Source organism: Dunckerocampus dactyliophorus, chromosome 3 (assembly GCF_027744805.1).
Source record: "Dunckerocampus dactyliophorus isolate RoL2022-P2 chromosome 3, RoL_Ddac_1.1, whole genome shotgun sequence".
Classification (NCBI taxonomy): Eukaryota; Metazoa; Chordata; class Actinopteri; order Syngnathiformes; family Syngnathidae; genus Dunckerocampus; species Dunckerocampus dactyliophorus.
Genome location: NC_072821.1, coordinates 34,779,503 through 34,792,569, shown reverse-complemented (window position 1 = coordinate 34,792,569; position 13,067 = coordinate 34,779,503). Strand labels below are relative to the sequence as shown.

General features: G+C 42.7%; 2 protein-coding genes across 7 annotated transcripts in view; both read right to left on the bottom strand.

Moving 5' to 3' along the window:
- Nucleotides 1-305: 305 nt before the first annotated feature.
- rxfp3.3a1 (relaxin family peptide receptor 3.3a1) lies at nt 306-1,993 on the bottom strand. Its single transcript, XM_054770776.1, has one exon. It carries the CDS (start codon nt 1,873-1,875, stop codon nt 874-876), a length of 1,002 nt encoding a protein of 333 aa, XP_054626751.1. The 5' UTR covers nt 1,876-1,993; the 3' UTR covers nt 306-873.
- Nucleotides 1,994-8,076: 6,083 nt separating this feature from the next.
- The window catches only part of LOC129178090 (E3 SUMO-protein ligase PIAS1-like), a 78,125-nt gene continuing 73,134 nt past the window's right edge, over nt 8,077-13,067 (bottom strand). For all 6 annotated transcript variants that reach the window (XM_054769866.1, XM_054769862.1, XM_054769868.1 and 3 more), the window contains one exon: nt 8,077-11,905. In XM_054769866.1, coding sequence (XP_054625841.1) covers nt 11,549-11,905 — 357 coding nt within the window. In that variant the 3' untranslated portion in view covers nt 8,077-11,548. The remainder of the gene's footprint in view (nt 11,906-13,067) is intronic.

The following is a 13,067-nucleotide window of genomic DNA, read 5'->3' as shown; positions in this document are numbered from 1 at the left end:
ACGAGAATAAAGTTGTAAATTTACGAGGATGAAGTCAGAAATTTACAAGAAAATTGTTGTAAATTTACAAGAGAAAAAAGTTTGTAATATCACAAGAAAAAAGTTTTTTAAATTTACGAGAAAAAAAGTCGGGAAATTACGAGAATAAAGTCAGAAATCTGTGACAAAAAAGCTGTAAATTTATGTGTGAAAAAAGTTTGTAATATTACGAGAAAAAAAATTAGAATTTACCAAAAAAAAGTCGTATATTTCTGAGAATTAAGTCAGAAATCTATGAGAAAAATGTTGTAAATTTCCAAGAGAAAAAAAGGTTGTAATATTAAGAGAAAAATGGCGTAAATTTACGAGAATGAAGTCATATATTTATGAGAAAAAAGTTGTAAATTTACAAGAGAAAAAATATCGTAATATTATGAGAATAAAGTCGGAAGTTTATGAGAAAAAAGTCGTAATATTACAAGAATAAAGCCGTAAATTTCTGGGAATAAAGTCACAACACTACAAGATATAATACATCCTGTCATACGTGTCAGAAGGAAAATAGAGCATCGCTCTTCAGGAAGATGACTTTATTTCTCGTAAATTTATGACTTTATTATCATAATATTACAACTTATTCCCGTTAGTGTAAGACTTTTTTTTTTTTGTAAATGTACGACTTTATTCTCAAAATCTCTGATAATAATTTTTTGGGATATTTGAATGGATCCACCCACCCCCTACTAAGTAGTTGTGCCCCACGGTGGTCAGTGGTCACACGAGCTTGCTAAAACATTCCCAAACGGGTGTAAAACGCGCCCAAGCCATGCGTAATTACGCACGTACGTGTTGATCCAAACACGGCACTTTCTGCACTCCGTGCGTCCTCGGATTCTAGCTGTCCGCCGTGTGTCCCCTGTGGATGAGAAGCTTAAGCCTGGTCCTGAACTCGGCCCTCATGAGGCAGTAGATGACGGGGTTGAGGCAACTGTTGGTGTGCGCCAAACACACGGTCAGCGGGAAGACGTACGTGTGCACGACGTAATAGGTCCTGTCCCAGTTGGCCGCGTTGAGCTTGACCAGAACACTCCACAGGGTGATGGCGTGGTTGGGCATCCAGCACAGGAAGAAGGACAGGACGACGATGGTGACGGATTTGGTGACCTGAGACCTCCTTTTAGGGTTGCTGCTCTTCATGCTCCTTTTGCGGACGAAGCGCAGCAGCTTGACATAGCTGATGGACACCACCGAGATGGGCACCACGAAGCCAACCAGGATCTTGTGGATGTGATAGACCGCCAGCCAGCTCTGTCCGCCGGGGAACTTCAGCAAACACAAGTTTTCACCGCTGACGCGGCTGACGGTGGAGAAAATAGACGTCGGCAGCGTGGCCACGGTGGCGAGGGTCCAAATGACGGCGCACGTCCACTTGTCGGAGCACGAGGTGTGCGCGCAGGTGTTACGGAGCGCAGACGTGAGAGCCAGGTACCTGGTGACGCTCATGGCCGTGAGGAAGAAGACGCTGGCGTACATGTTCATCACCGTGACGGACAGCACCACCTTGCACATGGCGTCCCCGAACGGCCAGCTGAAGTCCAGAGCCGTGTCCACGGCCCAGAAGGGCAGCGTCAGCACGAACAGAAGGTCCGTCAGCGCCAAGTTCAGCACGAAGAAATCCATCCTGGACGACTTCCTCTCTTGTTTGGCTCCTACGAGGAAGAAGACCAGCAGGTTGCCCGCCAGACCCGCAGCGCACAGCACGGAATACACAACGCAGACCAGGACTCGGAGGTGAGGAGTCCCATCCGCCGAGACGTCGATGTCCTCCAAGTTGCTGAACAGGTCCGATACGGTTCTGGAGCTGTTGGAGCAAACACTTTTGTTGTCTTCAGCCATGACTCTGCTTTCAACCAAGACAATTTCTGCTTTGATGCAGGCTGGAGCTTTGACATCACCCTCCCCTCCCTGACGAGCATCATCCGCGCAGCATCACATCATCTCCCGGTGCGGTGCATCCCCGCTCCCACACACTTGGTCTTGTTTCAGCATGAACCTGAGGATCACATGTGACGTGCGCATGCATGTGAGAGAGCCACTCACTCGTAATAAGCTTCCATTTCAGTGGCTCGTGTATATACTGTATTGTAGCTTTCATGCAGCTGTAGAATTTACTGGCGCTGCACAAATTGTACAGTAAAACTAAGGTGCAGCCTGTAAAAAAGAGCAATATACTTATTAAAAACACTAAGGATAACATCAAATATGTACTGGAGGATAAGAAAATAAACACCATATGAGCCTGCAGACGCCGAATTGTACAGTAATTGTCCTGTAACAGCATTGCATTGGTCGACTCTTTGCTGCCACCCAGCGGTCAGTGAAAAGTATAGCATACTCACGTCAAGAGACGGCAGCATTTGGACAAATTCGTCTTTATACACCACCACAAAATATTTAAATAAAAAAAAAAAAACCAAAAATCAGCATGTGATTTAAGTGTAGCATTTCAGCTTTAAATTTAGCTATTTTATGTAGCATGTATTTGGATTTTTTTCCCTTTACATACCACCCCAAATTACTTGAAATAAATCAATCAATGTGTGATTGAAGTGCTGCCTTTCAACTTCAAGTTGTTGTTGTTGTTGTTTTTTTTTTTTTAAATAAGGAATTAACCGTGTAGGACTTACAGTATCGCCATTTTATGTAGAATACCTCCAGAATCTGAAGTATTCGGAGAATTTTGCTTTTATATCAAGGATTGTACAGTAGACTACTTTGTTATTAAAGAAATTTAAATTAGATGCTAGTCTGGAGTTGATGATCAGGTTTTTAGTTTGTAATTTCACAACTACGGCCAAATACAAAGGTTATATATACTGTATATATATACATATATATACATATATACATATATATGTATATATGTGTGTATATATACACACACACACATATATTCAAATATATATATACAGTATTCATATTGTATATTTAAAGTGGTGTGAACGTGTTTGCCCCGTCCTGATTTCTTCATTTTTTGCATGTTTGTCACACTTAAATGTTTCAGTTTATCAAACAAATTCAAATATTAGTCAATGAAAACACAACAGAACACAAAATCCAGTTTTTAAATTAGAGAGACGAGAGCCATTATCCACAGATGGCGAAAACATGGAACAGTGGTGAACCTTCCCAGGAGTGGCCGGCCAACCAAAATGACCCCAAGAGCGCACCAATGACTCATCCAAAAGGTCACAAAAGACCCCACAACTTTTAAAGACCTGCAGGCCTCACTTGCCTCAGTTAAGGTCAGTGTTCATGACTCCACCATAAGAAAGACACTGGACAAAAACAGTCTGCATGGCAGAGTTCCAAGATGAAAACCACTGCTGAACAAAAAGAATATTAAAGCTCATCTCAATTTTGTCTGAATACATCTTGATGATTCCCAAGACCTTTGGGAAAATACTGTGGTTCGACGAGACAAAAGTTGAACTTTTTGCAGGGTGTGTGTCCCATTACATCTGGAGTAAAAGTAGCATCGCATTTCAGAAAAAGAACATCAAACATCACCAACACCAACATCACCAGTAAAATATTGTGGTGGTAGTGTGAAGGTCTGGGGTTGTTTTGCTGCTTCAGGACCTGGAAGACTTGCTGTGATAAATGGAACCATGAATTCTGCTGTCTACCAAACAATCCTGAAGGAGAATGTGCGGCCATCTGTTGGTGACCTCAAGCTGAAACCAACTTGGGTTCTGCAGCAGGACAATGATCCAAAACACACCAGCAAATCCATCTCTGAATGGCTGAAGAAAAACAAAATGAAGACTTTGGAGTGGCCTAGTCAAAGTCCTGACCTGAATCCTATTGAGATGCTGTGGCATGACCTTAAAAAGGCGCTTCATGCTGGAAAACCCTCCAATGTGGCTGAATGACAACAATTCTGCAAAATTCCTCCACAGCGCTGTAAGAGACTCATTGCAAGTTATCACAAATGCTTGATTGCAGTTTTTGCTGCTAAGGGTGGCCCAACCAGTTATTAGGTTTGGGGGACAATCACTTTTTCACACAGGGCCAAGTAGGTTTGGATTGTTTTTCTCCCCTAATAATAAAAAGTTTCATTTAAAAACTGCATTTTGTATTGAGTTGTGTTGTCACTGACTAATATTTCAATTAGTTTGATGATCTTAAACATTTAAGTGTGACAAACACGCAAAAAAAAAGAACTCAAGAAGGGGCAAAGCACTGCATATACAGGATATAGAGTATACAGTATATACTGTATACTGCATATACAGGATATAGAGTATACAGTATATACTGTATACTGCATATACAGGATATAGAGTATACAGTATATACTGTATACTGCATATACAGGATATAGAGTATACAGTATATACTGTATACTGCATATACAGGATATACAGTATACAGTATTATGTGTTTATAGTTAGGACAGTTGTTTTCTTATTATGTTTGTATTATTCTCCACAGTAACTGTCTTTACTTATCTGGTACATGTTTTCAATTTTCAATTTCTTATATTCAGACAAACTTTTGAAGGTATTTTGGGTGGAAATTTTACCCAGACAAGGCCCACTGTGACGTGAGCCCACCTGGGACTCTCTCCTCCGGACACCAGCGAGCGGTGGGGGGCGTGGCCAAGGTTGACCACGCCTCGGAAGTACAGCTGAGAAGCGCCACGTGTAAAGTTTCCACTGAATATATCTTTAAAAGTTTTGTTGGAAAATAAGAACTGGAACATTAGTTCAATAAGAAGCCAAAATGAACCTAATGGAGTTGTTACATGTTACATCTTCCCACCGTCATTGGAGCGAGTGTTCTGTCGAGTGACCCCCACCCGTCTCGCCGTTCTGCTGTACTGTAGCATTTTTGTATCCTTGTTAAAACATCTAGCGGTAGCTCGCGACCAACGTAACGGGCACCCCTGGCTTAAAAAGAAAAGACAACCACCCACAGTGGAACATGAGAATGCACTTTTAATACATCGATCTAAACGTTTCTACATAAACAGTTAACATTCAAGAAGTAAACCATTTGTTCCGATGCAGTAATAAATATTTTTCCACTTGGTATATTTGTACAAAGTGCCAAGGGTCTGCTGTGCTCCACAAGTGTTGAAGAAAAGCCTTTTATGCTTTCGGAGTTGGAGCCATGACACAAAACCTGTCAGTGTTTTAAGGCAGTGAGTGCAGGTCGCTGACTCCCCTCCACTCTTTCTTGGCCACACTCCATACTTCTTCTTCATTTCATTCAAAAATATAGAAATGACTATTCTTCTTCTTCACACGGCTCTGAATCAACACAAAAGGCGTACAAACGGATATGAAGTACACACGTGGACGTGAGTATGCAGGAATATTATACAAATTGTTCTTCTTTTTCCCTTTTGATCAGAGTGAGACATCGTGACCAGCGGTGTTGATGACTTCTGAGAGGGTCTCTGAGTGATTGACTGAGTGCAGGCAGTGTGAGACCTCCTACGGTGGAACGCAGCCATTCCCTAGCGCACCGCAGGAAATGGCCCCATTTCGCTTAATCGCTTCACATATGCAGGCGGCAGGCGGCAGGCAGCGCGCAGTGATACGAAGGGAGAGAAAATAACACAAGAGCGATTGTGAGGTCTGACTTTATGGTGGAAAACGGCCATGTGATGCAAATGTATTACTCTTTTGAACACATATCGTTTTCAGACGCAAAACACCAACTAGCCGGAACTACTTTCCTCGACACCGAAAACCGACCAGAACTCATGGGACAAAGTGGCAGGAAAGTCAGTGTTGATGTACTACACTGCTGATGGGGGGAAAAATCCCAACTAACCCTTTAACAGATGTTTCGCCTCTCATCCCAGCAGGCTTCATCAGTTCATGCTCAAAGACTAGGTGGGACACACACCAGTCAGACTAGATAGGACAGCTCTAGTCTGAGAAGTTGGTGCCAGATCCAGTCTATTTATCCTGCAAAGGAGGAGGCAGGTCCAGACAGGAAAGGTTTGGCTCTTCTGTGGTGTCAAATGACCATCGTTAGGATGCCCCCCCACGATAGTCGTTTGGGTGGTATCACCTTTGTTAGCATGCCATTCAGATCCAAGGTGTGACTTGTTCATTTGTGAGAGGCTAAACTGATGGAGTCTTTTAGGAAGGGATGACAGGACAGCACTGTATGTGTGAGAAAGGTGGTGCCGCAGACCCCCCCTCTGTTCACAGATGGCTTCCTTCACTCCTCCTTCAAACCATCCGTCCTCTGTCCAATACAGTTTCTCTGCACGACTGACACGCTAGGCTCAGTGGCCGCTTCCCTCCCACAACACCCCGACAGGCAGACATCCATCAGCTCATTGTGACTTTTGCATTAGCTCGCTGGCATTCATTGCTTCAAGCTGCGGAGGAAATGAATGAGCGTCTTTTTCTGTTAATAACGTTCTGTTAATAACCGTACTGAGTGAGAAAGAATGTTGCCGCCGGCCACGATAAACAAACAAAAAAATTAAATAAAAATGACAGTGACTCGTTTACACTCTCCCAGAGAAATCAGTCTGTGAGAAATATATAAGAGAAGTCAAATCAAATAAATAAAATACTGCACAACACAAGAAAGAAAAAACAGCTTATTCCCGTAAATGACTGAGTGCGCGTGTTGGTTCTTCTGGAACAAAAAGCAAAGCAACAGAAAATGGGACAATTCTTCCGGCTTTTACAATGCTAATTGTGACTGGAAATGAGGCCCTGGGATTTTCTTTTTGACAGGTTGAAAAAAATTTGCATCCACACTGTGCCGGATTAGTTAATACAGTCATGGAAAAAAATGATTAGACCGCCCTTGTTTCTTCAGTTTCTTGTTCATTTTAATGCCTGATACAACTAAAGGTACCTTTGTTTGGACAAATATAACAACGGCAAGAAAAATAGCTCATAAGAGTTACATTTTTTGGCAGTACAATGCTATAGCTATTCATGTGATTCAAGTGATTTAGGTTATTACCAGGAAAACCATGGAAGTTGCTAGATATCAGCTCTTAAATTAAACTCTTATGAGCTATATTTGTTATCATCATGATATTTGTCCAAACAAATGTACCTTTAGTTGTGCCAGGCATCAAAATGGATCAATAAACTGAAGAAACAAGGCTGGTCTAATCATTTTTTCCGTGACTGTAGTTGCTTCCAGACGGGAACGGATCACTGAGTGAAAGCCATGGAATACACAAGGCGCTGTGAACAGACAGACGGAAGCAAACTACAGGACGAGAAAGAATGCATGTGCACGAGTCCGTCGTCTTCCGGTTTCCAAGGCTCGTCTAGACTTACGACGAAATGGAATTACTTCTGCGAGTCATTTTGGAGTTTGAGACAACAAAACATCGGGAGGATGTCGACCACCCCGGTCGAAACATTCAGATATTACGTTGGCTTGTTGTCAAAGAACACTTCTGGTCGCGTGACGGCAACGGGTCGGTGACGTCGTTTTCAGAAAGAAGTGGGTTGCTTATCTACACGGAAACGACAAGCCGGCATTTTCAGATTTATGCGTTTTCGAGAAATACCATTTCAGGTCACTCAGAACCCCGTTTCTGTGTGGATGAAAGGCTGAAACCATAAAATACTTTTCCGTTTAGACCTGAAACCATTTCCGTGTGGCTAGCCCCTAAGACCGAGTGTGTTTCTGGTCCGCTTCAGGTCTGATGGGGCCCCAGGTCAGACAATTGAAAGCTTTTCTTCACAATCAACAGAAAACTCTTCTATGGACTTCAACTAACCGTTTCCAAAAAAATGCAGACTGACTGCTCAGAGAGACTACTGAGTGAAAACATCCTCAAAGAAAACTAAAAGGTGGGTTTGGCACGAGTCACTCGGCTACTTCCTGAAGGGCAAACCGCGCACACCAAAAGGTGGTGCTTGTCGTCAGCAGGTGACAACCGATGACACTTTGGAATGTGCTGGGTGTGGAGACAGATAAGAGGAATTTTCGAGGTCGTTTATTAATTTAGATAATTTTGTACCAAACTGTGAGATGTTACCTAAAATATGCAAAACTCTCCTCCAATATTTGTTTTGGGCATTTTGAGTAGTATATCTCTTTTTTTTTTTTTTTTGCATAAATAGTGGAAACTTGGCTAGCATTATTTAACCCTTCCAGAAGGGCCGACTCTAACCAAAACGGATGCTAACCAAACGTTTTCCCATAAGGAATAATGTGAATCCAATGAATCCGTTCCAGAAAGCCAAAAATGTAAACACAAAACATGTTTTTATAGTTTTACAAGTATAGTTAGACATGCAGAAAACAATGTGTGAAATGTATAGAAATAAATAAATAAATAAATGATGAATGAAAAGGAGAAAATTGTTGACGATCGAAAACAGGAAGGCAGTGGTGGTTGATGATCTCGCTGCCACATGGCGTCTTTGGGAACAGTCACGTCTTCCATGAAGGTAAAAGTAACCTCAAATGTTCCTTTTTCTGTCCATCCATCATTGGTATGCATTTACAATTGTTTTATGCATATTAAAAGGTGTTTTGTGTGAACATTTATCAGTCGGTCCCTGATGACATCATAGACGTCATCATTGCTAACAAGGAAGTGTATTACACGCAGTGTATTAATAACACAACCAGACGCGCCATGTTGTACACTAACCAGAGAATGAACGCAAGCCGAGGCAAAACTGTGGTGTAAATTTTCACCGTTAACTGAAAAACACGTTAACTGCCAACCAGTCCAGGGTGTACCCCGCCTCTCGCCTGAAGTCGGCTGGGATAGGCTCCAGCATACCCCCTACCCTCGTGAGGATAAGCGGCATAGAAGATGGATGGATGGATGGATGGATGGATGGTTGGTTGTTAACTGGGGCGGATGTTAACCAAGGTTCCACTGTATTTTTAAACAGACAAGACATTTAAATATCCGGCATTACAACATATTTTCCAATTTTGTACCAAAATATGAGATATATTACCTAAAATAAGCATCACCATCACAAGAATAACCATCTTCCAATCAAAAAGGAAGGTTTTGCGTATTTTAAGTCAATATATATTTTTTTGCAAAGCCAATTGTTAAACACAGAAAGTGACTGGCTAGTTAAAAATAAACAAATTTGATCTTAATTTCATCTTGCAGTGCATTCTCAGCTGATGTCTCCCCCCTTTTAATTTTAGTCCACCCTTCATAAATGCTGCAACATAGAAACAGCTAATGTTTCCAAATGTTCGTGAGCGTTTGAAGAAACGTGGTGTGAAACATTCACACAAACGGGCACTGGTTGAAAGTTTGAGACGGGCTGCAATTTCAACTTGCAACCCACAAAACGTGAGGGCAAGGGGTGTCACGAGACGAGGCGGTGAATGAGATTGGGTCGAACGAGACGAAATTTTAACACTGAAACTTACAATGATAAAAAAGTAAATGGCTGCCCCACGTTCACCCACCGAGACAAAGAGTCTGTACGACTGACGAAAGGGTGTCCGGGTGCTGAAACCAATGCACAGAGTGAACTCCCATCCTGCCTGTTTGGAGGCGGGAGACGAGGAAAACAGACACGCATGCACATGGCAATATATTGAGGCAGGAAAAATGATCCAGTTCATTTTCATTTATTGTGTGATGAATTTATTTATTATTGTCCTGGGCCGAGCGCCCACAAGACATTTTTTTCCTGAATGCGAAATCCTGTCACGTTTTAATATCGCGAGATCTTGTGACACCCCTAGTGAGGGATATTCGGCTTTCAGGATGAAGTTAAAATAACCTTTACGGGTGAACTTCATGAATTGTGAAAGCACATGTTCAACTGTTGGATGGTTCCGTACTTTTTGTACAACTTGCCTTCTAAAAGGTGTGTGATCAATGAATGGAGCAACAAATGTCCTGCTTGAATTAGAATTGGTATTCAAACAGTCCTCTTCATCATGCTGGTCACATTTTCACACCATGAGGACATCAAAGTACCTCACCACTACCAGGCTTCAAACAGGATGTTCTCAGAGGGAAGTGGCCACTGAGCTTAGAGAGTCACAGAACAGCAAGCTGAGCAAAAAGTACTGAAACATTTAAAGGAAAAGTGTACTTAAAAAAAAATTTCCCCTCATCCACAATCGTTATGCCAGACATGAACACACGTCTTTCTCTTTTCTGAGTTCTAAAGATATAAAAACAGCTAACAATAAAAACACCTCCCGCCTAGAAACCCTACTATTAACAAAGTTTTAAAAATATTGGCGTCAAAGTGAAAGTCATGCTGGCCAAAAATCTCCCTTTTCTAGTCGGGGAACTAATATTTTCCTGAAACTGACCTATGTTCTACTGCTGATTACTAAAGAATGGAAAAAGGTAGAAACAAACTTTTCTTTTCCGATGAAAGACGGGAGTCTAGTCTTTCTTTTGGTAGGTTCCATGTTTATACAGCCATAGAACACAATATTCTGTGTGCCTTGAAAGATCAGCCAAAAGCGGTTCTCTTTTGAAAATTGGCTGGGATTGAATGAGTTCATATCCAGGTCACTCATGTAAATTGGGCGTCCCATTACGTGCATTCTCAGCTACCTCTTTTTATATTTTTAGAACGCACAGAAAAGAGGAAGATGTGTGTTTGTGTCACACATAAGAATTGTGGCTGATGGGCAAAATTCCAGAAAAAAGTGCACTTTTCCTTTAAGAGTTGGACACGTGCATTCGAAAGGTGAAATGAAGTTGACTTGTAAAGCTCACAGCACATCCAGAAAGTCAAATATTCCACACTTTTGTGAGTAATTAAAGTGTGTGGGGGAAAACACGTCCTTTTCATGTCGCTCCGATTCAACTGCACTCCGATCATCGTCAAGGTACCTTGTTATTTTTGGCATTGAGCAAAAAAAATAAAAAATAAAAAAATCCTTCCAGCTCTTAATTTACAAATATAAATAGTGTGAAGATCCAAAAGTGTGTAAATGCTATCCTGTATATTGACAGAGTCTTGAGAAGAAGTGAAAGTGACCCCTCCCCATGGTAACATGGAACGGAATGCATATTGCGTTCAAGCAACAACAACTGTAGAAGGAAGCAGGAAATGAGCGGAGATTGATGTGGAATTTCATCAGACAAGAAGGTGAATGGAGCCGTACACGGCGGGGGTGGGGGCTGTGGGGGGGCGGGCGGCATTGTGATGTGGTCACAAAACAGCAATGGAAGCAGCTGAGCAGCCTGGACGTGTCCCCGATGGAACATACAAAAGTAAAAGAAGAAAATAGATTTTGTTCTCTCTACACGCCGCCTCTCCTGGTGTTCATAATAAAATAAAAAAGAGCTTTCCTCTTCTGTGTTCTCGCTGTTTGTGCCGTGTTGGTAGCACTACAGCTCAGCAGAGGTGCTGATGAAGTCTCCAACAATGTGCTCAGCTGACCCGTCCGAGTGTTGGAGACCAGACTGCTGCTGTCAGGTGCGTCCAGTGAGGAAAGACTCCACGGTGCTCGTCCCCCCAGTGCGTCTTGCACTACAACTCGGCAAATTTCTGAGTCGGTTCTTTACCCTGCAGCCAAATACTTTGTCTCCTGGCCGGACGGGCAGTCAGTCCAGTGAAATAATGTCAGGTATTCCTCCATAAATAGCTGCCACCGCGGCCTCTGCGTTACCCCGAGCGGCCAGCACCCCGGTGTGTGAGTGTGGGGTGTGCGAGGATAAGGAGTGTGCGTCGCGGAGGCTGCCGGATGACATGAGGTTGCTGCTACTGCTACTGACTGAGTTGCTTGCCCCGTTTGTTGGGACAGTCAGTGAAGACGCTGAAGAGGCTCCCGACTGCTCCAGGAACAGCTGGGACGAGGCTGAGGAGCCGGAGGTGCCGTAAGGTAGGAAGCGGTTGAGGAGCAGCTCGTGGTCGTCTGAGGTGGAGGCGGCCGCCGCTGCCGCCATGACCATGTTGTAATGCTGGGAGACAGGATGTGGTACACTGAGTTAACTGACAGACACTTTGATAGCTCAATCCACTCCTTTTTACATGTGAAATCATTTCCAATATCATGATACCAGGATTCTGGTATCAAATTGAATTATTCCAGTAGAAAATGCTCACTGAAAAAGATTTTCAACAAATCAGCAAAACATACGTAGGCCTATATTATGATGATCTGATTTATCGTATTTATTATGTATTGCGTAAAACTAAGACAGAAACACCACCACCCACCAGGACGAGCCCTGAGCCCTAAATATGCACATTAGCACTCAATGACGTCATCAGATCTTACCTTTATGCATTCCCACATAGTATCAGCATTTGGGACCAAATATGAGGTGAAAGAAAAAGGGAAAAAATACAATATAGTAGTCTATCTGTGCAGCGTGGGAGAAAGTTAGATGGTGCGTTCAAGAACAGTCGCTGCTCACAACAAACAACATAAACATGCAAAAACTGGGGGATTTGTAACTGAATATTATTTTTCCCTTTTTATTATTTTCCCCTTCCGGGTGCTCTAATTCTAATACGTTTTGCTTTTTTAGTTTTTTACACTTCTCGGCCACCGACTTTAACCGGAAAAGGAATGTACCAACTCCCCGGAGCTGATTGGTTCAAACGTCATCACTTCCTGTCATTCTGGGATTTGGTACATTCCCCTTCCGGGTTGTGTAATTGTTATTTGTTTTGCTTTTGGTTTTGCACTTCTCATCCACCGTAAGCATGATCCTGGGTGCCTCAACATTTAGCGGGAAGCAGACTAAACTTTTTTGTCTGAATTGCGAATCCAACCCTCCGGTTCCGGAGCCGAAGTCCTTGCTGAGTTCCTGTTATGGGCAGTTTTTGGTCCAGGCTTGATCACCCTGTAGTTGGCCGCCTTTGATGAGGGTGTCTAGTGTAAAAAGGCCGAAACACCCACTGATTCGAAGGTACACTACTTTACATCCTTCCCACAGCTGAGATAAAGCTCCCGCACCACTCTGAACATCCACGCCTCATGTGATTGCCATCTACTGGCACAAAGGACAGTTTCCATCAAGTCCTGTGCAATTACAAACTCTATACTGTGGTATACGTACATGTGCTGCCTTTCTCAGTAAGAATTTGAACCAGTGTTCACAAATGGTGTGCCAG

Excerpts from the sequence above, each read along its gene's own strand:
- rxfp3.3a1 (XM_054770776.1), bottom strand. The coding sequence starts at position 1,875 with ATGGCTGAAGACAACAAAAGTGTTTGCTCCAACAGCTCCAGAACCGTA.